Source organism: Oncorhynchus mykiss, chromosome 12, assembly GCF_057628025.1.
Source record: "Oncorhynchus mykiss isolate SJ-2025 chromosome 12, ASM5762802v1, whole genome shotgun sequence".
In the NCBI taxonomy this organism is placed as follows: domain Eukaryota; kingdom Metazoa; phylum Chordata; class Actinopteri; order Salmoniformes; family Salmonidae; genus Oncorhynchus; species Oncorhynchus mykiss.
In genome coordinates, this window is record NC_143033.1 from 11,017,753 (window position 1) to 11,042,042 (window position 24,290).

The following is a 24,290-nucleotide window of genomic DNA, read 5'->3' on the forward strand; positions in this document are numbered from 1 at the left end:
CACATCTGTGCCACATCTACCACATCTGTGCCACATCTACCACATCTGTGCCACATCTACCACATCTGTGCCACATCTACCACATCTGTGCCACATCTGTGCCACATCTACCACATCTGTGCCACATCTACCACATCTGTGCCACATCTACCACATCTGTGCCACATCTACCACATCTGTGCCACATCTGCCACATCTACCACATCTGTGCCACATCTACCACATCTGTGCCACATCTACCACATCTGTGCCTCATCTACCACATCTGTGCCTCATCTACCACATCTGTGCCTCATCTACCACATCTGTGCCACATCTACCACATCTGTGCCACATCTACCACATCTGTGCCACATCTACCACATCTGTGCCTCATCTACCACATCTGTGCCTCATCTACCACATCTGTGCCTCATCTACCACATCTGTGCCTCATCTACCACATCTGTGCCTCATCTACCACATCTGTGCCTCATCTACCACATCTGTGCCTCATCTACCACATCTGTGCCACATCTACCACATCTGTGCCACATCTACCACATCTGTGCCTCATCTACCATATCTGTGGACTCGTCAAACTGGAGGGAATAACACTCGGTTGTCAATATCCTCCTTCAGTTGATCCTCGAGGTCCTCCGCTATTCCCTCACATCTTCCTGTCACCGTATTTCTGGACAACTGAATGTCATTGATGGCGGCCGTAATTTCAGTCTTATTCTTAAAATCCCCAAACAGCGAGTCTGCAGGCTCATTAAAGGCTTCCTTGATCATCTCCCCATCTTTGAATTACCTTTCTATGCTTAGCAAGAATGCGATTCACACGATAAGATGCTATGGTTGCCGCCTTCCCTTTGGTCACTGGCCGTGTGAAAATTGACTGCTGCGCTGCCAGTTGATTTTTTTAGTTCTTGTACCTTCTTCGCTGGAAAATCTCTTTCCTGGGTTTTGTGTTCGGTTTTAAATGTTCTATGTTACCTTTGGGATAGCGATGCTATTATGGCAGATGAGTCACACGCATTTTGAGTTCGACATGACGAAAAAATAATCCTCCCATTCCTTGTAGAAATGATACGTTTCCAGTTGTTTTGTATCCTCCCCTTCATTCATTGCTGCTGTCGACCACACAACTTAAAAAATAATTTAAGAACGAATCTAGCTACAAAGTTAGTTAGCTAGCTGCCTGCCTGGCATCACCGCTACCTCGATTTAGAGTTGGTGGGCGGCATCTGACCGCGCGAACTAGGCATACATCACTAAGTGGGCAGGACATATTTTATGTAAAGTGCTGTGAATGGAGGACTGTCGAATATTAAAACAAAGGGATTATAGGTGTTGATTTGTGTGGCTGAATTTTAGTAGATGTATAATCATCTCGCGATCGACTGGTTGGGCACTTCTGCGTTACATCCTTATTCCAAAATGGATTCAGTAAATGTTTTCCCTCGTCAATCTAAACACAATACCCCATAATGACAAAAACAGGTTCAGAAGTTGTTGCTAATTTATAATAAATAAAAGTATTCAGACCCTTTACTCAGTACCTTTGGCAGCGATTACAGCCTTGAGTCTTCTTGGGTATGACGCTACAGGTCTGGCACACCTGTATTTGGGGAGTTTCTCCCACTCTTCTCTGCAGATCCTCTCTAGATCTGTCAGGTTGGATGGGGAGTGTCGCTGGACAGCTATTTTCAGGTCTCTCCAGAGATGTTCAATCGAGTTCAATTCTTTGCTCTGGCTGTGCCACTCAAGGACATTCTGAGACTTGTCCCGAAGCCACTCATGCATTGTCTTGGCTGTGTGCTTAGGGTCGTTGTCCTGTTGGAAGGTGAACCTTCACCCCAGTCTGAGGTCCTGAACTCCCAGCAGGCTGTCATCTTCCTTTTACTGAGGAGTGGCTTCTGTCTGGCAATTCTACCATAACAGCCCGATTTGGTGGAGTGCTGCAGAGATGGTTGTCCTTCTGGAATGTTCTCCCATCTCCACAGAGGGACTCTGGAGCTCTGTCAGTGACCATCGGGTTCTTGGTCACCTCCCTGACCAAGGCCCTCTCCCCCGATTTCTCAGTTTGGCTGGGCGGCAAGCTCTAGAAAGAGTCTAGGTGGTTCCAAACTTCTTTCATTTAAAAATGATGAAGGCCACTGTGTTCTTGGACCTTTTATGCTGCAGAAATGTTTTGGTATCCTTCCCCAGATCCGTGCTTTTCTGTAAACAGTTATGTGCCTTTTTCAAATCATGTCCAATCAATTGAAATCAAATCAATCAATTGACTCCAATCAAGTTGTAGAAACATGTCAAGGATGCTCAATTTAAACAGGATGCACCTGAGCTCAATTTCAGGTCTCATAGCAAAGGGTCTGAAAACGTATGTAAATAAGGTATTTCAGTAGTGATGTCTTTGTATACATTTGCAAAAAATATCTAAAAACCTGTTATCGCTTTGTCATTATAGGGTATTGTGTGTAGATTGCTGTGGGAGAAAAATATATTTGATCCATTTTAGAATAAGGCTGTAACGTAACAACTTTGTGGAAAAAGTTGAGGGGTCAAAAACGCATACAAATGTGTCAAAGGAAGTGACACGTGCTGTAGTAACAAGGCGTGTTTGATTCTGTGCCTTTTTTGTAGCCCCAATCCCTGAAATTCCTCCTCCAAGAGATGGACAACTGGTTCATTTAACTTCCACTTTTTCTCTTGTGTTGTCATTACATGTGTCTGTCATTTTAAGAAGAGATTTATTGACATGACTTCATTCTTGTGTTCAAAGATGGATATTACCAGTGTATTTTTCAGTGTTTAGAATAGGTCATTATTTGTCATTGGACTATAATAATTCAATGCAGACACATACAGTAATTTCAAGAACATGTTCTATGTAATGCACACATTCCCCGCAGTCCCTTTTGTAAGTGATATAAAGGTCCCCCAAAGAGGAAAGTCTGCAAACAGAGATTACAAAATGTCTGCCGCCTGAGGTGCAAGATGCAGCAAATGGAATATAGCTGCTTGGCAGGGTGAGCTGTCTTGGCTGGCTGCTCACACACACACACACCACAACACAGGCAGTGTTGAAATTAAAATCATTCCCAAAGGTCTGTTATCAGATGGCCCTGACTATGCTCTCTCTCTCTGCCCTCCTTCCTCCTCTCTCTGCTCTCTCTCTCTGCTCTCCTTCCTCCTCTCTCTCTGCTCTCCTTCCTCCTCTCTCTCTGCTCTCCTTCCTCCTCTCTCTCTGCCCTCCTTCCTCCTCTCTCTCTCTGCTCTCTCTCTCTGCTCTCCTTCCTCCTCTCTCTCTGCTCGCTTTCCTCCTCTCTCTCTGCTCTCTCTCTCTCTGCTCTCCTTCCTCCTCTCTCTCCCCTGAAACTTTATAGGCCTGTTAAAATGAATAAAAGTTTAATTTAATGATGTAACTATTGGGGCAATAAAGGTATTTATATATATATATATATATATATATATATATATATATATATAAACACATGTATATATATATATAAACACATGTGTGTATATATATATATATATATATATATAAACACATGTGTGTATATATATATATATATATATGTATATATATATATAAACACATGTGTGTATATATATATATATATATATATATATATATATATATATATATATATATATATATATACACATGTATACATATACGTGTTTATATACATGTATGTGTGTGTAATACCTTAATTGGCCCAATAATATATGTGTGTGTATATATATATATATATATATATATCTTCTGTGAAATCAAACTGTCCACTTAGGAAGCAACACTGATTGACAATAAATTTGACATGCTGTTGTGCAAATGGAATAGACAACAGGTGGAAATTATAGGCAATTAGCAAGACACCCCCAATAAAGGAGTGGTTCTGCAGGTGGTGACCAAAGACCACTTCTCAGTTCCTATGTTTCCTGGCTGATGTTTTGGTCACTTTTGAATGCTGGCGGTGCTTTCACTCTAGTGGTAGCATAAGACGGAGTCTACAACCCACACAAGTGGCTCAGGTAGTGCAGCTCATCCAGGATGGCACATCAATGCGAGCTGTGGCAAGAAGGTTTGCTGTGTCTGTCAGCGTAGTGTCCAGAGCATGGAGGCGCTACCAGGAGACAGGCCAGTACATCAGGAGACGTGGAGGAGGCCGTAGGAGGGCAACAACCCAGCAGCAGGACCGCTACCTCCGCCTTTGTGCAAAGAGGAGCACTGCCAGAGCCCTGCAAAATGACCTCCAGCAGGCCACAAATGTGCATGTGCATGTGTCTGCTCAAACGGTCAGAAACAGACTCCATGAGGGTGGTAGGAGGGCCCGACGTCCACAGGTGGGGGTTGTGCTTACAGCCCAACACCGTGCAGGACGTTTGGCATTTGCCAGAGAACACCAAGATTGGCAAATTCGCCACTGGCGCCCTGTGCTCTTCACAGATGAAAGCAGGTTCACACTGAGCACGTGACAGACGTGACAGAGTCTGGATACGCTGTGGAGAAGGTTCTGCTGCCTGCAACATCCTCCAGCATGACCGGTTTGGCGGTGGGTCAGTGATGGTGTGGGGTGGCATTTCTTTGGGGGGCCGCACAGCCCTCCATGTGCTCGCCAGAGGTAGCCTGGAATGGGGGGGATTTCATATATAAAATCCTGGCCCCCCTCCATTCCAAATTCTCATGTGTCAGACGGTCGTCAATCAGTGCCAGTTTTCCTCAATAACAATTAAAAGTGTTATTTGTGCTGAAGAAAACATGGTCCCTTTTAAGAAACCAAATAATAAAAATAAATCAACTCTTTCCCTTCCTGCCCAGAGAGGATGGCATCTCTATCACATGTTTCACCGTGAGCTGACTGGAGACGGCAGACAGAAACAGTGATTTTGTGTTGCCCTACATTGAGCGTTCTGTGTCTCTGCTTACTGTATTGCTTTTGGACAGAGACTTAACAAGCATCAATAAGCAGACAGGGAACAATGGAGCTGTGGGCTTTGTGAATGAATCTTAATTGAGCAGGATCATTACACAGTGAGGGTTAAGAGGTCGTCGGGATCTGGAATTCTTCTCCGCCTCTGTGTCGCCCTGCCAACCCCACATTGTGACCTGGCCATGGAGCATCACGATCATGTGCAGAGAGTAGAGACGTGACAGAACACGCATTGTGACGCGTGTCCCTCTCAGCTCGACCCAGTGTAGGGAGGTCTGAATTTCAGAACTTTTCTGCCTGCTATTTCTGATGGGGGATTGGCTATTGTAGGAATTCAGAATGATTTTGTCATGTGTGTATGACATGCTCTGTCCCTATCCAAACACCAGCAGCATACCACGCTGTATCCCACTGCTGGCTTGCTTCTGAAGCTAAGCAGGGTTGGTCCTTGTTGGTCCCTGGATGGGAGACCAGATGCTGCTGGAAGTGGTGTTGGAGGGCCAGTAGGAGGCACCTTTTCCTCTGGTCTAAAAATATTTCAAAATGCCCCAGGGCAGTAATTGGGGACATTGCCCTGTGTAGAGTGTTGTCTTTCCAATGTTGCGTTAAACGGGTTTCCTGACTCTGTGGTCACTAAAGATCCCATGCCACTTATCGTAAGAGTAGAGGTGGTAACCCTGGTGTCCTGGCTAAATTCCCAATCTGGCCCTCATACCATCACATAATCATCCCCAGCTTCCAATTGACTCACTCATCCCCCTTCCTCTCCCTTGTAACTATTCCCCAGGTCGTTGCTGTAAATGAGAACGTGTTCTCGGTCAGCTTCCCTGGTAAAATACATATAGATGTGTATATATATATTATAACAGGCTTTCTTGCTCTCAATGACTTATGACTTCTCTTTCCTTGGCCTAGCTGGGGGAGATGTGCTGAGCATACTCTGATCAGTCTGGCCCTTTCTACCTGTTAGTCTGGTCCCGTCCTCCCCCCTGTCTATCTACAGTCTGCTGCCTGAGTCTGCTGCCTGAGTCTGGCTTTGCTCCTCTGCTCACGTAACACAAGGTTATACTATGAGAGAGAGACCATACTACAGTGTTTCTTATCAAGTCGCTGGGTGGGTAGAGTTCACTAAAGACGCGGGTCTTTATATGTAGTACACATGATAATGTCATACCGAACTTGATCGGCTTTATGCTACTGTTTTCCTATAGGCTTTATGCTACTGTTTTCCTATAGGCTTTATGCTACTGTTTTCCTATAGGCTTTATGCTACTGTTTTCCTATAGGCTTTATGCTACTGTTTTCCTATAGGCTTTATGCTACTGTTTTCCTATAGGCTTTATGCTACTGTTTTCCTATAGGCTTTATGCTACTGTTTTCCTATAGGCTTTATGCTACCGTTTTCCTATAGGCTTTATGCTACCGTTTTCCTATAGGCTTTATGCTACCGTTTTCCTATAGGCTTTATGCTATTATTTTCCTATAGGCTTTATGCTATTATTTTCCTATAGGCTTTATGCTACTATTTTCCTATAGGCTTTATGCTACCGTTTTCCTATAGGCTTTATGCTACTGTTTTCCTATAGGTTTTATGCTACCGTTTTCCTATAGGCTTTATGCTATTATTTTCCTATCAAGTCTGGTCTGAATGAGGCTGGAGAGAAACCTTACGTTTCTCATCAAATGTTTATTTCTTTATTTTAATCTGCACCGATGACAGGTTTTGAAAAATGCTATTCCAGCAAAAAATACTGCTGTCTGCTGAGTCTGAAATCTGCTCAGGGAGATAACGTCCATCTATAAACAAAATACTGCTGTCTGCTGAGTCTGAAAGCTGCTCAGGGAGATAACGTCCATCTATAAACAAAATACTGCCGTCTGCTGAGTCTGAAAGCTGCTCAGGGAGATAACGTCCATCTATAAACAAAATACTGCCGTCTGCTGAGTCTGAAAGCTGCTCAGGGAGATAACGTCCATCTATAAACAAAATACTGCCGTCTGCTGAGTCTGAAAGCTGCTCAGGGAGATAACGTCCATCTATAAACAAAATACTGCTGTCTGCTGAGTCTGAAAGCTGCTCAGGGAGATAACGTCCATCTATAAACAAAATACTGCCGTCTGCTGAGTCTGAAAGCTGCTCAGGGAGATAACGTCCATCTCTAAACAAAATACTGCCGTCTGCTGAGTCTGAAAGCTGCTCAGGGAGATAACGTCCATCTATAAACAAAATACTGCCGTCTGCTGAGTCTGAAAGCTGCTCAGGGAGATAACGTCCATCTATAAACAAAATACTGCCGTCTGCTGAGTCTGAAAGCTGCTCAGGGAGATAACGTCCATCTATAAACAAAATACTGCCGTCTGCTGAGTCTGAAAGCTGCTCAGGGAGATAACGTCCATCTATAAACAAAATACTGCCGTCTGCTGAGTCTGAAAGCTGCTCAGGGAGATAACGTCCATCTATAAACAAAATACTGCCGTCTGCTGAGTCTGAAAGCTGCTCAGGGAGATAACGTCCATCTATAAACAAAATACTGCTGTCTGCTGAGTCTGAAAGCTGCTCAGGGAGATAACGTCCATCTATAAACAAAATACTGCCGTCTGCTGAGTCTGAAAGCTGCTCAGGGAGATAACGTCCATCTCTAAACAAAATACTGCCGTCTGCTGAGTCTGAAGGCTGCTCAGGGAGATAACGTCCATCTCTAAACAAAATACTGCCGTCTGCTGAGTCTGAAAGCTGCTCAGGGAGATAACGTCCATCTATAAACAAAATACTGCCGTCTGCTGAGTCTGAAAGCTGCTCAGGGAGATAACGTCCATCTCTAAACAAAATACTGCTGTCTGCTGAGTCTGAAAGCTGCTCAGGGAGATAACGTCCATCTATAAACAAAATACTGCCGTCTGAGTTGGAATATCGAAAAGGGTATTTTTTTCTCTATTTCCTAAAACTCTTACATTATGATGGAAAGAGGCACAACAGATTCTCATGCAAACCCCAAATCTAACATTTGTATAAATATTGACATTTTTTCCCCTCTAGCTTTGATGACTAAGTATACTGGAGTTGAGACAGTCACCTGGTAAACCATCTGGAAGCTGGATTACAGCTAATGATATCCTATAGGAAAACAACAGTAGCTAAACATGCACCTCTGCCCCTCATCCCCCCCCCCCCCCCCTCTCTTCCTCTCCTCCTCCCTCCCTCCCTCCCACTTTCCTTTGGGTCCCTGGCTCAGAGCGTTCTCTGGAGTTACCCTCTTCAACCCTGAATGAAGCAGACTTATTGGGAATGGACATTTGGCACTAATCAGTGTTTATTTCCCATCGAAGCAAACTACACTGGTATCTCCTCTGCTTGCCCACCATTATGTCTTGGTGTATGCCTCTTCAACTGACCTGGAATCAGGGACATTGATTGGATGGCCATGTTGTGTTTGGCCTCTTCAACTGACCTGGAATCAGGGACATTGATTGGATGGCCATGTTGTGTTTGGCCTCTTCAACTGACCTGGAATCAGGGACATTGATTGGATGGCCATGTTGTGTTGGCCTCTTCAACTGACCTGGAATCAGGGACATTGATTGGATGGCCATGTTGTGTTGGCCTCTTCAACTGACCTGGAATCAGGGACATTGATTGGATGGCCATGTTGTTGGCTGTCTGGTAGTCTCTTCATACAGCCGCTGTGTAGACCCATGAGTTTGGGTGAGGAAGACGAGTGTCCCTTTATCTTGCCCACCCCAGCATGGTGGAGCCCTCTTCCCCTTTCCACTCTGTCCTCAGGGCAGAGCTCTCTTTCCCTCTCCTCTCTCCTCCTCTGTCCTCAGGGCAGAGCTTTCTTCTCCTCTGTCAGTCCTCAGGGCAGTCCTCTCTTCTCCTCTGTCAGTCCTCAGGGCAGAGCTCTCTTCCCCTCTCCTCCTCTGTCCTCAGGGCAGAGCTCTCTTCCCCTCTCCTCTCTCCTCCTCTGTCCTCAGGGCAGAGCGCTCTCCTCCTCTGTCAGTCCTCAGGGCAGAGCTCTCTTTCCCTCTCCTCTCGCTTCCTCTCAGTCCCCAGGGCAGAGCTCTCTTCCTCTCTCCTCCTCAGTCCCCAGGGCAGAGCTCTCTTCCTCTCTCCTCCTCCTCAGTCCCCAGGGCAGAGCTCTCTTCCTCTCTCCTCCTCTCAGTCCCCAGGGCAGAGCTCTCTTCCTCTCTCCTCCTCTGTCACCAGGGCAGAGCTCTCTTCCTCTCTCCTCCTCAGTCCCCAGGGCAGAGCTCTCTTCCTCTCTCCTCCTCTGTCACCAGAGCAGAGCTCTCTTCCTCTCTCCTCCTCAGTCCTCAGGGCAGAGCTCTCTTCCTCTCTCCTCCTCTGTCACCAGGGCAGAGCTCTCTTCCTCTCTCCTCTCAGTCCTCAGGGCAGAGCTCTCTTCCTCTCTCCTCTCAGTCCCCAGGGCAGAGCTCTCTTCCTCTCTCCTCTCAGTCCCCAGGGCAGAGCTCTCTTCCTCTCTCCTCCTCTCAGTCCCCAGGGCAGAGCTCTCTTCCCTTCTCCTCCCTCCACACACATGTATCCAATCAGACTCCACCAATCAGAGCCCCCCCCCCCACCCCAGCAGCAGTAACTTAGTAAGATAGAAAAAAAACTTATGTTTGAAATAAATACCAGCAACATGAAAGTGGAACTGACAGCGTTTTAGCAACATGACATCTTATTCAAATCTGTTCATATACTCCCCAGGAAGAATTACGCTTTTTTAAAATTATATATATGTGTGTGTACAGTGGGGCAAAAAAGTATTTAGTCAACCACCAATTGTGCAAGTTCTCCCACTTAAAAAGATGAGAGAGGCCTGTAATTTTCATCATAGGTAAACTTCAACCATGACAGACAAAATTAGGAGAAACAAATCCAGAAAATCACATTGTAGGATTTTTTATGAATTTATTTGCAAATGATGGTGGAAAATAAGTATTTGGTCAATAACAAAAGTTTATCTCAATACTTTATATACCCTTTGTTGGCAATGACAGAGGTCATAGGGGTTGGCCACCCGTCCAATGATATCCTCCCAGCAGCTAGCTTAGCTAACGTTAGGCTCAATGTGTTTTTAGGTTGCAACATAAATAGATAAGTAGTCTATTAGCCATGTTTTGACTGACTTGTGATCATTGCCCTTGCTAGTTTGATTGTATTGACATTCCCAGCCTTAGTTACAGTTTGTGTTAAACATATTGAGTAATTTAAAGTGAAACAGTGCATCCCGAATGGGTGGAGGCAGTAAACAATGTACCAGTAGCTGTAGCTGTAGCTGTGATCTACAACCTGATAGCAATATGTTTTGGACTACCAAGACATGTATTGGTGAATTATATTAATCATGCATTGAACTGCATCCATCTATTCTGCCAACAATGCCTTAGTGTACGTCATGGAACGCTGAGTCAAATAGAAACTATTTTTAAAACCTCTTATAAAGTTGGTTTTGTAACAAACTGGGAATTTTTATTTGATATTGACTACTAATTAAAACGCTGAAAGTTCCACTTTTATAGTTCAAACCTCCCAGACAGACTGTGTTATCAAATGTGTAACTACAAGTAGTGTGATGGTGTTTCAGTGCAGGTGAACGGCTCAGTGCTCTGTGTGTGTCTCTGTTACACCAAGTATAATCCCTGTGTTTCTGGGGGCTGTGGGGCTTCACACACAATACACACTCACTCTCTCTCTCTCGCTCTGTCTCTTTCTGTCTTGCTCTGTCCAACTCTCTCTCTCGCGCTCTGTCTCTTTCTGTCTTGCTCTGTCCATCTCTCTCTCTCGCTCTGTCTCTTTCTGTCTTGCTCTGTCCAACTCTCTCTCTCTCTCTCGCTCTGTCTCTTTCTGTCTTGCTCTGTCCAACTCTCTCTCTCGCGCTCTCTCTTTCTGTCTTGCTCTGTCCAACACACACTCTCTCTTGCGCTCTCTCTTTCTGTCTTGCTCTGTCCAACACACACTCTCTCTCGCGCTCTCTCTTTCTGTCTTGCTCTGTCCAACTCTCTCTCGCTCTGTCTCTTTCTGTCTTGCTCTGTCCAACTCTCTCTCTCGCTCTCTCTTTCTGTCTTGCTCTGTCCAACACACACTCTCTCTCTTGCGCTCTGTCTCTTTCTGTCTTTCTCTGTCCAACACACACTCTCTCTCGCGCTCTGTCTCTTTCTGTCTTGCTCTGTCCAACTCTCTCTCTCTGCTAGCCCAGGGGACTCTAGGAGGGAAGGAACCCAAGTCTGTTCAATTCAGATCCAGGTCATTCAGAAAGAAATGGAACTTTCCAGACCTCCGAGCCCAGACTCTCTGGAAAGTTTCACTTCTTTCTGAATGGATCTGAACTGAACAGATACTGATCAAATACTAATTGAAGTCATTTCAAACCCTTTAGCTGTGCTTGATTGAGCAATGAAACTAATCATCTGAAAAGTGCAAACCCTCATCTGGCACTCTAAAGCAAACAGTAAAAGGATTTGTGTAGATGAAGGGGTTGAGACGGGTTGAGACATGGGCAAGACCCAAATATTTAAGTTCCTTTCCACAGGGTATGGTAGTAGGTGCCAGGCGCAACGGTTTGGGTCAAGAAATGCAATGCTGCTGGGTTTTTCACACTCAAAACAGTTTCCTGTGTCTATTAAGCAAGCTCCACCACCCAAAGGACATCCAGCCAACTTGGAGTCAACATGGGGACAGTATCCCTGTGGAACGCTTTCGACTCAAGCATCCATGTCCCAATGAGTTGAGGCTGTTCTGAGGGCCAACGGGATGAAACTCAATATTACATGTTTTGTATTGAATTGTGTTACTGGTGACAAGCATCAGCATCACACTTGTGTGACTGTAAAGCCTACGAGTAATTGGGTGTGTTTATATGGGCTCTTCTCCCTCGCTCTCATTGGTGACTGGAGCTGTCAGTCAAAGTGATACAGGGGAAGAACACTGTGATGGAAAACATCTGACGTGGTTCTGCCCGACCCTGGCTGGCTCCTCTGGCGCTGCGGCACGCCTGATTTCTGATGACTGAAGTGCCATTAAAGTGTGGGGCTGAGGGCGTCTGCCTGCCCCAGCAGAGTGGGGGATTAAAGTGTCTGTAGTAGAGGTCGACCGATTTCTGATTTTTCAACACCGATACCGATAATTGGAGGACCAAAAAAGCCGATACCGATTAATCAGACAATAAAAAAAATAAAAAAAATGTATTTGTAATAATGACAATTACAACAATACTGAATGAACACTTATTTTAACTTAATATAATACATCAATAAAATCAATTTAACCTCAAATAAAATGAAACATGTTCAATTTGGTTTAAATAATGCAAAAACAAAGTGTTGGAGAAGTAAAAGTGCAATATGTGCCATGTAAGAAAGCTAACGTTTAAGTTCCTTGCTCAGAACATGAGAATATATGAAAGCTGGTGGTTCCTTTTAACATGAGTCTTCAATATTCCCAGGTAAGAAGTTTTAGGATGTAGTTATTATAGGAATTATAGGACTATTTCCCTCTATACCATTTGTATTTCATATACCTTTGACTGTTGGATGTTCTTATAGGCACTTTAGTATTGCCAGTGTAACAGTATAGCCTCCATCCCTCTCCTCGCTCCTCCCTGGGGTCGAACCAGCAACACAACAACAGCCACCATCGAAGCAGCGTTACCCATGCAGAGCAAGGGGAACAACTACTAGAAGGCTCAGAGCAGGTGACGTTTGAAACGCTATTAGTGCGTGCTAACTAGCTAGCCATTTCACTTCGGTTACACCAGCCTAATCAATCAATCAATCAATCAAATTTTATTTGTCACATACACATGGTTAGCAGATGTTAATGCGAGTGTAGCGAAATGCTTGTGCTTCTAGTTCCGACAATGCAGTAATAACCAACAAGTAATCTAACTAACAATTCCAAAACTACTGTCTTATACACAGTGTAAGGGGATAAAGAAAATGTACATAAAGATATATGGATGAGTGATGGTACAGAGCAGCATAGGCAAGATACAGTAGATGGTATCGAGTACAGTATATACATATGAGATGAGTATGTAAACAAAGTGGCATAGTTAAAGTGGCTAGTGATACATGTATTACATAAGGATGCAGTAGATGATATAGAGTACAGTATATACGTATACATATGAGATGAATAATGTAGGGTATGTAAACATTATATTAGGTAGCATTGTTTAAAGTGGCTAGTGATATATTTTACATCATTTCCCATCAATTCCCATTATTAAAGTGGCTGGAGTTGAGTCAGTGTGTTGGCAGCAGCCACTCAATGTTAGTGGTGGCTGTTTAACAGTCTGATGGCCTTGAGATAGAAGCTGTTTTTCAGTCTCTCGGTCCCTGCTTTGATGCCCCTGTACTGACCTCGCCTTCTGGATGATAGCGGGGTGAACAGGAAGTGGCTCGGGTGGTTGTTGTCCTTGATGATCTTTATGGCCTTCCTGTAACATCGGGTGGTGTAGGTGTCCTGGAGGGCAGGTAGTTTGCCCCCGGTGATGCGTTGTGCAGACCTCACTACCCTCTGGAGAGCCTTACGGTTGTGGGCGGAGCAGTTGCCGTACCAGGCGGTGATACAGCCCGCCAGGATGCTCTCGATTGTGCATCTGTAGAAGTTTGTGAGTGCTTTTGGTGACAAGCCTAATTTCTTCAGCCTCCTGAGGTTGAAGAGGCGCTGCTGCGCCTTCTTCACGATGCTGTCTGTGAGTGGACCAATTCAGTTTGTCTGTGATGTGTATGCCGAGGAACTTAAAACTTACTACCCTCTCCACTACTGTTCCATCGATGTGGATAGGGGGGTGTTACCTCTGCTGTTTCCTGAAGTCCACAATCATCTCCTTAGTTTTGTTGACGTTGAGTGTGAGGTTATTTTCCTGACACCACACTCCGAGGGCCCTCACCTCCTCCCTGTAGGCCGTCTCGTCGTTGTTGGTAATCAAGCCTACGACTGTTGTGTCGTCCGCAAACTTGATGATTGAGTTGGAGGCGTGCGTGGCCACGCAGTCGTGGGTGAACAGGGAGTACAGGAGAGGGCTCAGAACGCACCCTTGTGGGGCCCCAGTGTTGAGGATCAGCGGGGTGGAGATGTTGTTGCCTACCCTCACCACCTGGGGGCGGCCTGTCAGGAAGACCAGTACCCAGTTGCACAGGGCGGGGTCGAGACCCAGGGTCTCGAGCTTGATGACGAGCTTGGAGGGTACTATGGTGTTGAATGCCGAGCTGTAGTCGATGAACAGCATTCTCACATAGGTATTCCTCTTGTCCAGAAGGGTTAGGGCAGTGAGGTTGAGATTGCATCGTCTGTGGACCTATTTGGGCGGTAAGCAAATTGGAGTGGGTCTAGGGTGTCAGGTAGGGTGGAGGTGATATGGTCCTTGACTAGTCTCTCAAAGCACTTCATGATGACGGAAGTGAGTGCTATGGGGCAGTAGTCGTTTAGCTCAGTTACCTTAGCTTTCTTGGGAACAGGAACAATGGTGGCCCTCTTGAAGCATGTGGGAACAGCAGACTGGTATAGGGAGTTGATAGGCTTGAAGTCTTGAAGTCAAAAACAGCAGTCATAAACAGCGCAATGCTGTAAAGTGGCTAGTGATATATTTTACATCATTTCCCATCAATTCCCATTATTAAAGTGGCTGGAGTGGCACAACGAAGAGCTGCTGGCAAAACGCACGAAAGTGCTGTTTGAATGAATGTTTACGCGCCTGATTCTGCATACCACCGCTCAGTCAGATACTTAGATACTTGTATGCTCAGTCAGATTATATGCAACGCAGGACATGCTAGATAATATCTAGTAATATCATCAACCATGTGTAGTTAACTAGTGATTATGATTGATTGTTTTTTATAAGATAAGTTTAATGCTAGCTAGCAACTTACCTTTGCTTACTTGTGGAGTGCAACGAGAGAGAGGCAGGTCGTTATTGCGTTGGACTAGTTAACTGTAAGCTTGCAAGATTGGATCCCCCGAGCTGACGAGGTGAAAATCTGTCGTTTTGCCCCTGAACAAGGCAGTTAACCCACCATTCCTAGGCCGTCATTGAAAATAAGAATGTGTTCTTAACTGACTTGCCTAGTTAAATAAAGATTAAATAAAGGTGTAAAAAAAAAATATATATATATATATCGGCCATTCCGATTAATCGGTCGACCTCTAGTCTGTAGGGAGGGCGTCTGCCTGCCCCAGAGTTGGGGTTTCCAGTTTTTCCTGTGCAGACGCTGCTGATGGGAAGATAACAGACACTGCAGAGAGAGCCTGTGGTCACACTGCAGAGAGAGCCTGTGGTCACACTGCAGAGAGAGCCTGTGGTCACACTAAAGAGAGAGCCTGTGGTCACGCACAGTAACACTGCAGAGAGAGCCTGTGGTCACACTAAAGAGAGAGCCTGTGGTCACGCACAGTAACACTGCAGAGAGAGCCTGTGGTCACACTGCAGAGAGAGCCTGTGGTCACACTGCAGAGAGAGCCTGTGGTCACACTGCAGAGAGAGCCTGTAGTCACACTGCAGAGAGAGCCTGTAGTCACACTAAAGAGAGAGCCTGTGGTCACGCACAGTAACACTGCAGAGAGAGCCTGTGGTCACACAGTAACACTGTAGAGAGAGCCTGTGGTCACACTGCAGAGAGAGCCTGTGGTCACACTGCAGAGAGAGCCTGTGGTCACACACAGTCACGTAGAGTAGACCAGAAGGCTAGAGTGAATCCCAGGGTATTTATTTACAGAGTGAATCCCAGGGTATTTATTTACAGAGTGAATCCCAGGGTGTTTATTTACAGAGTGAATCCCAGGGTGTTTATTTACAGAGTGAATCCCAGGGTGTTTATTTACAGAGTGAATCCCAGGGTGTTTATTTACAGAGTGAATCCCAGGGTGTTTATTTACAGAGTGAATCCCAGGGTGTTTATTTACAGAGTGAATCCCAGGGTGTTTATTTACAGAGTGAATCCCAGGGTGTTTATTTACAGAGTGAATCCCAGGGTGTTTATTTACAGAGTGAATCCCAGGGTGTTTATTTACAGAGTGAATCCCAGGGTGTTTATTTACAGAGTGAATCCCAGGGTGTTTATTTACAGAGTGAATCTCAGGGTGTTTATTTACAGAGTGAATCCCAGGGTGTTCATTTACAGAGTGAATCTCAGGGTGTTTATTTACAGAGTGAATCCCAGGGTGTTTATTTACAGAGTGAATCCCATGGTGTTTATTTACAGAGTGAATCCAGAAGAAAAACAACAGTACTGCCATCCAAAGTAACCATTATGGGGACAGCTAAAACTCGACGCTGCTCCATACAATATGGTTCCCCCCTTGAACTGAGAGAGAGGCTCCTTTTGTAGGGGAAGACCCTCCCATCAGAACATACCCAGCACTAATTCATTAAGCAATTCCCTTTGTCAAAGCCTACATTTTCCACTCAGCTAAACATAATGAATTATATACATTACAACACGTTTCTCATGATACAATATATACCAATATAACACATTGACACAATCCCACCGCTACTGACATGGAGTAAGAACAGAGTGTGCAATGTCTAGTACAAGAGAAGTTAACTGTCGACCCGCATTGTTAACGTAGCTGATAACGAAGCAGGAATGTGTGTAGGTGTCAGTGTGCCAAACGCTGCCCGCGGCCAGTGATGGACTTCTCCGTCACACACACACACAGTCACACTGCAGGTGTTTAAACTCACATTCTACACTCATTCACACCCCGCAATGCCAACTTGCCTTGCCTGACGACTCACCTTGAATTGAATTCCGGTGCTCCATCGATCGCTACCTACATTTAGTCTGAAACGGCCATCCTACAGTATAAGTATTTTGTGTGACTTTAAAATGAGGACATTGTAAAAAAAAGTTTTATCAGCAATTGGATCATCTCTATCAAATCTAACCAATCAGAGTTGAATTTCATATAGGCCGGCTCTGGCCCAACCCATTGGTTTCTGGGACAAATCAGAGTGGTTAGAATGTGTTCGCATTCTAGAAATCGTCGGGGAGAAAAGCAAATCCAGACTCACTGTGGAGAAGAAACGTCAGTTGGCCTGGAGCAATGTAGATGGGTTGCCAGGCAACCAACCCACCACACACATATTCAAATATATTATATATTACCATTTTATCCACATATAACTCAGACGTACACACACGCTATGCACACACCTTAACACTTTTACACACACACCCTTCCTCGGCCTTCCTCCTCCTCACACTTGTAGTTCAGCATCTGTAACCAAGGCAACACCAGACAGACGGACCGGTCTTGACTGACAACAACCATACTGTACCACTGTTTAATGGATGAAGTAGTGGCTGTAGACTGCACACTCTGTTGGTGTACTGTGACTTGCTTTAGATGAGTGTTTGCTAGTTCGCTCTCTGTCTGCAGGGTTTCCTGCCCCTGCCTAATGAAGCAGAGATCGCACACACCAAAACGCTCTTCCGACGCAGGAGGAACGACCGACGGTAAGCAAGCACACACACACACACACACACACACACACACACACACACACTCCTCTCCTGGAGTGTTGTTGCAGCGCTGATGAAACACTGTCAGCCCAGAACCCTTAACTCTTCTCTCCAGCCAAAGCAGTGTAAAAGCAGGAATTCTCCTGGTCCCAGACTCTCTTACACATAGACAGAAAGGTCTTCTGGTCTGTGTGTCTGAGTCTAATTGTCTGTGCCTCAAAGGTTTTTAGTATTGCACTATATAGGGAATAGGGTGCAATTTTGGATTCAAATGCTGTCATCCCCAATCACGTGTGACTGTCGACATGAGCCTCTCTGAGTTCTCTCTCTCTCACTGCGGCGTTCAACGTTCCTTCACTCAATTAAATGAGTTTAATCGCAGTTTAATCTGCTTAAAATGTCTCCCACTGCATGACGTCAGTGGAACGTTCTCCCCTGTTGCTAAGAAACAACGGAGGAAAGAAAATATTTGGGTGTCTGACTGTGAAAAAGAGGAAAGTTGAGCCAGAGAGAGAGAGAGATTTTACTGACTCTTTCTTCTCTTCTCTTTCTATCCGTTCTTCCCTTTTTTTAAGCTGCGTTAGGTAATTGATTTCAAACAGTGATTGTGTGCTTTGTTGTTGTTGTGGGTTAAATAGCTGTGGTTAGATTTGTAATGTTGCCTGTGGTTTGTCTTGTACTACTGCATGGTCGTATGAGGTAGTTGTTGCTGAACATGATGGCTACGATTTGACTTTTTAAAGATTGACTGATGATAATGCTGCAGTTCTATGGCTCTGAGCTGTACGGCTCTGGGTTGTACGGTATTCTCCAAATACCCTCGGTATTATTTTACAAATCCATTTTGAATAAAAGTGAATATTAGTACCATTTTTACATACTTGCGGTCAACCTGTGAACTAGGTAGTATATAATATATAAAGTATATTATATTAAGTGTGTATATATATATATATATAAAGTAGGCATCTTTCATCATTTCATCTGTTAGGTTATTTTTAAGAATGAAACTTGACAGTACCAGTTTCCCAAAACAACTTAACGCCACGTGTGTTTTAAATTTTTTTTTTTGTGTATATATATATATATATATATATATATATATATATATATATATATATATATATATATATATATATATATATATATATATATTTTTTTTTATATACAAAGAACCACAATTAGTCAAACGTGAGACGTGTCACTCCTGCAGCCCAACTTACATGAGGTGATCATGTTTAGGGTCATGAATAACAACACCCAGTCGCCCATTACCTTGTCTTCCGTGACTAGAAGAAGAGGTGTTAATGCCTTTGAAAGAGGGGTCTCAATGGGGCACAGGGGGTTTAAAGTGTGTGTGTGTGTGTGTGTGTGTGTGTGTGTGTGTGTGTGTGTGTGTGTGTGTGTGTTAGTGCACAGATCTCAACTCAATTGTTATGGGAGATTCTGGAGCGGTGCCTGAGACAGAGTTTTCCACCACCTTTTAACAAAACATGGGTCATAATCATTTGTTGGCCGAGCTGGTCGGACGCTACAGACCATTTTGTGAGAATTACCGATTTTTCGGGATGTCTCATGGTCTGACGAACACCGCTCTGACTCTGTCACCGTTCACCACAGATGCAGAGTGTTACATGTGGTGGATTGAGACACATCCAATGTAAAAAACTACTTAGAGTAGTAGGGGAAGAGGTAGAGAGAGAGAGAGAGAGGTAGAGAGAGAGAGTAGTAGTAGAGGAAGAGGTAGAGAGAGAGTAGTAGTAGGGGAAGAGGTAGAGAGAGAGAAAGAGGTAGAGAGAGAGTAGTAGTAGAGGAAGTGGTAGAGAGAGAGTAGTAGTAGTAGAGGAAGAGGTAGAGAGAGAGAAAGTAGTAGGGGTAGAGAGAGAGTAGTAGAGGAAGAGGTAGAGAGAGAGAGTAGTAGTAGGGGAAGAGGTAGAGAGAGAGAGTAGTAGTAGAGGAAGAGGTAGAGAGAGTAGTAGGGGAAGAGGTAGAGAGAGAGAGAGTAGTAGTAGGGGAAGAGGTAGAGAGAGAGAAAGAGGTAGAGAGAGAGTAGTAGTAGAGGAAGAGGTAGAGAGAGAGAGAGTAGTAGTAGAGGAAGAGGTAGAGAGAGAGAGAGAGTAGTAGTAGAGGAAGAGGTAGAGAGAGAGAGAGAATAGTAGTAGGGGAAGAGGTAGAGAGAGAGAGTAGTAGTAGTAGGGGAAGAGGTAGAGAGAGAGAGTAGTAGTAGGGGAAGAGGTAGAGAGAGAGTTGTAGTAGGGGAAGAGGTAGAGAGAGAGAGAAGTAGTAGAGGTAGAGAGAGAGAGAGTAGTAGTAGAGGAAGAGGTAGAGAGAGAGTAGTAGTAGAGGAAGAGGTAGAGCGAGAGAGTAGTAGTAGGGGAAGAGGTAGAGAGAGAGTAGTAGTAGTAGTAGGGGAAGAGGTAGAGAGAGAGTAGTAGTAGAGGAAGAGAGAGAGTAGTAGTAGGGGAAGAGGTAGAGAGAGAGAGAGTAGTAGTAGAGGAAGAGGTAGAGAGAGAGTGAGAGTAGTAGTAGAGGAAGAGGTAGAGAGAGAGAGTAGTAGTAGAGGAAGAGGTAGAGAGACAGAGTAGTAGAGAAAGAGGTAGAGGGAGAGTAGTAGTAGATGAAGAGGTAGAGAGAGAGTAGTAGTAGAGGAAGAGGTAGAGAGAGAGAGTATTAGTAGAAGAAGAGGTAGAAAGAGAGAAGTAGTAGAGGAATAGGTAGAGAGAGAGAAGTAGTAGAGAGAGAGAGTAGTAGTAGAGGAAGAGGTATAGAGAGAGAGTAGTAGTAGTAGTAGGTGAAGAGGTAGAGAGAGAGTAGTAGTAGTAGAGGAAGAGGTAGAGAGACAGAGAGAGTAGTAGTAGAGGAAGAGGTAGAGAGAGAGAGAGTAGTAGTAGAAGAAGAGGTAGAGAGAGAGAGAAGTAGTAGAGGAAGAGGTAGAGAGAGAGAGAAGTAGTAGAGGTAGAGAGAGAGCGTAGTAGTAGAGGAAGAGGTAGAGAGAGAGAGAGAGTAGTAGTAGAGGAAGAGGTAGAGAGAGTAATAGGTGAAGAGGTAGAGAGAGAGTAGTAGTAGAGGAAGAGGTAGAGAGAGAGAGAGAGTAGTAGTAGAGGAAGAGGTAGAGAGAGTAGTAGGGGAATAGGTAGAGAGAGAGTAGTAGTAGTAGTAGGGGAAGAGGTAGAGAGAGTAGTAGTAGAGGACGAGGTAGAGAGAGAGAATAGTAGTAGAGGAAGAGAGAGAGAGAGAGTAGTAGTAGAAGAAGAGGTAGAGAGAGAGAGAAGTAGTAGAGGAAGAGGTAGAGAGAGAGAGAAGTAGTAGAGGTAGAGAGAGAGAGCGTAGTAGTAGAGGAAGAGGTAGAGAGAGAGAGAGAGTAGTAGTAGAGGAAGAGGTAGAGAGAGTAATAGGTGAAGAGGTAGAGAGAGTAGTAGTAGAGGAAGAGGTAGAGAGAGAGAGAGAGAGTAGTAGTAGAGGAAGAGGTAGAGAGAGTAGTAGGGGAATAGGTAGAGAGAGAGTAGTAGTAGTAGTAGGGGAAGAGGTAGAGAGAGAGAGTAGTAGTAGAGGAAGAGGTAGAGAGAGAGAATAGTAGTAGAGGAAGAGAGAGAGAGAGAGAGTAGTAGTAGGGGAAGAGGTAGAAAGAGAGTAGTAGGGGGAGAGTAGTAGTAGGGGAAGAGGTAGAAAGAGAGAGAGTAGTAGTAGGGGAAGAGGTAGAAAGAGAGAGAGTAGTAGTAGTAGGGGAAGAGGTAGAAAGAGAGAGAGAGTAGTAGTAGTAGGGGAAGAGGTAGAAAGAGAGAGAGAGTAGTAGTAGTAGGGGAAGAGGTAGAAAGAGAGAGTAGTAGTAGTGGAAGAGGTAGAAAGAGAGAGTAGTAGTAGTAGGGGAAGAGGTAGAAAGAGAGAGAGAGAGTAGTAGTACTGGAAGAGGTAGAAAGAGAGAGAGAGTAGTAGTAGGGGAAGAGGTAGAAAGAGAGAGAGAGTAATAGGGGAAGAGGTGGAAAGAGAGAGAGAGTAGTAGTAATAGGGGAAGAGGTAGAAAGAGAGAGAGAGTAATAGGGGAAGAGGTGGAAAGAGAGAGAGAGTAGTAGTAATAGGGGAAGAGGTGGAAAGAGAGAGAGAGTAGTAGTAATAGGGGAAGAGGTGGAAAGAGAGAGAGTAGTAGTAGTAGGGGAAGAGGTGGACAGAGAGAGGGAGTAGTAGTAGGGGAAGAGGTAGAAAGAGAGAGAGAGTAGTAGTAGTAGGGGAAGAGGTAGAAAGAGAGAGAGAGTAGTAGCAGTAGGGGAAGAGGTGGAAAGAGAGAGGGAGTAGTAGTAGGGGAAGAGGTAGAAAGAGAGAGAGAGTAGTAGTAGTAGGGGAAGAGGTAGGAAGATAGAGAGAGTAGTAGTAGTGGAAGAGGTAGAAAGAGAGAGAGAGTAGTAGTAGTAGGGGAAGAGGTAGGAAGATAGAGAGTAGTAGGTAGTAGTAGTGGAAGAGGTAGAAAGAGAGAGAGAGTAGTAGTAGTGGAAGAGGTAGAGAGAGAGAGAGAGAGTAATAGGGGAAGAGGTGGAAAGAGAGAGAGAGTAGTAGTAGGGGAAGAGGTAGAAAGAGAGAGAGAGTAGTAGTAGGGGAAGAGGTAGAAAGAGAGAGAGAGAGAGTAATAGGGGAAGAGGTGGAAAGAGAGAGAGAGAGTAGTAGTAATAGGGGAAGAGGTAGAAAGAGAGAGAGAGAGAGTAATAGGGGAAGAGGTGGAAAGAGAGAGAGAGTAGTAGTAATAGGGGAAGAGGTAGAAAGAGAGAGTAGTAGTAGTGGAAGAGGTAGAAAGAGAGAGAGAGAGTAATAGGGGAAGAGGTGGAAAGAGAGAGAGAGTAGTAGTAATAGGGGAAGAGGTAGAAAGAGACGGGGGCCGGTATAGAAAGGTGACAGGAAGTGTCTGCTGAACAGTTTCTGGTGCTACTAGTACACCTGTCCAGATGTCCTTTTCTCTCTCTGTCATCTCTCTACAGCTCACATATCACTGGCTGGCTGGCTTACTTGGTGGCGCTCTCTCTCCTTCTCTACCTCTATTCTCTCGCTCCTTTCCTCTATTCTTTCTCTCATCTGTGGCCCTTCTCCTTCCTTCACTCTCTCTCTGACCTTCTCACTCCCCCTCATCACCTCTTTCTCTCTTCTCTCCTCTTTTCTCTAGCTCTTCTCTCCCCTCCCCACTTCTCTCTCCTCTCTCTCTTCTCTTCTTTCTTCTCTCCTCTCTCTTCTCTCCCCTGTCTTCGTCTCTTCTTTAATCTCTCCTCTCCCTCTTCTATTCTCTTCTCTCTTCTTTCATCCCTCTTCTCTCTCTTTTTTCTCTCGTTTCTCTCTCCCCCTCTTCTCTCTCTCTCTCTCTCTCGCCCTCCTCTCCCATCTCCCCTCTTTCTCTCTCTCCCCCACCTCTATCCCCTCCCCTCTCCCCTCTTTCTCTCTCTCCCCCACCTCTATCCCCTCCCCTCTCTCTCTCCTCTCTCTCTTTGTGATGAATGTGTACTCAACATACACTGCTGTGTCTCTGTGAGGTGTGTGTGTGAACTGCTGCGTGTGTGTGTGTGTGTGTGTGTGTGTGTGTGTGTGTGTGTGTGTGTGTGTGTGTGTGTGTGTGTGTGTGTGTGTGTGTGTGTGTGTGTGTGCGCGCGCGCTGCTGGCAGGGAGGACACTGCGGTCTTGTTTGTCAGAGTTTTCTGGCTAAAGGACAAATCTTTCCCCTGGCAGGAACACTTTGCTGCAGAACACACCGCATATAAACACACACACACACACCAACCAGCATATTCGGGGTCCCAAATGGCACCCAATTGCCTATTTGTAGTGCACTATATAGGGAATAGTGTGATTTGGGATACAGTCCCTCTTCTCCACTGCTGCCTGCCCGCTGATGCCTGCCTGCTGATGCCTGCCTGTGCTGTACAGAAACCAGCCTAAAACCCCAAACAGCAAGCAATGCAGATGTAGATGAAAAAACTCCCTAGGAAGAAAACTAGAGAGGAACCAGAGGAAGGGGAGGCCAGTCCTCTTCTGGCTGTGCCGGGTGGATATTACAAGAGAACATGGTCATTAAGGCCAGATCATTCTTCAAGATGTTCAAATGGTCATAGTTGACCAGCAGAGTCATAATAATCACAGTGGTTGTAGAGGGTGCAACAGGTCAGTAAGTACCTCAGGAGTAAATGTCAGTTGGCTTTTCACAGCCGAGCATTCAGAGGTCGTGACAGCAGGGTAGAGAGTCAAACAGAAGGTTTTACGTATGATGGCGTACCTCCGCTTGTGATAATGAATATTCATCTCTCCTATCACATTTGGTTACAGAGACAGGATTGCTAATGTACACTGGACAAAAATATAAACGCAAGATTTTTTACTGAGTTCCAGTTCATATAAGGAAATCGGTCAATTAAAAATAAATTCCAGGCCTTAATCTATGGATTTTATGACTGGGAATACAGATGTGCATCATCTGTTAGTGAAAGATACCTTTACAAAAAGAATCACAATAGGGGCGTACACCAGCCAGTGTCTGTGTGACCACCAGGACAGGCTGTTGATTGTGCCTGTGGAATGTTGTCCCACTCCTCTTCAATGGCTGTGCGAAGTTCCTGGATATTGTCTTGAACTGGAACACGCTGTCGTACGCGTTTATCCAGAGCATCCCAAACATGCTCAATGTCTGGTGACTATGCAGGCCATGGAAGAACTGGGACATGTTTAGCTTCCAGGAATACAGATCCTTGCGACATGGGGCATGGGGCCTTGCATTATCATCACTGCCAAATTCTCTAAAATGACGTTGGAGGCGGCTTATAATAGAGAAATGAACATGAAATTCTCTTCCTATAGCTCTGGTGGACATTCCTGCAGTCAGTATGCCAATTGCACACTCCCTCAAAACTTAAGACATCTGTGGCA

General features: G+C 44.9%; 1 protein-coding gene across 8 annotated transcripts in view; it reads left to right on the forward strand.

The window, feature by feature from the left end:
- Positions 1-24,290, forward strand: part of ctif (cap binding complex dependent translation initiation factor) — a 168,186-nt gene that overhangs the window by 78,499 nt on the left and 65,397 nt on the right. For all 8 annotated transcript variants that reach the window (XR_016484794.1, XR_016484793.1, XR_016484792.1 and 5 more), the window contains one exon: positions 17,317-17,393. Coding sequence is in view for 4 of the 8 variants with exons in the window: in XM_090191460.1 (XP_090047586.1) it covers positions 17,317-17,393 (77 nt within the window). In the remaining 4 variants the exon portion in view is untranslated. The remainder of the gene's footprint in view (positions 1-17,316; positions 17,394-24,290) is intronic.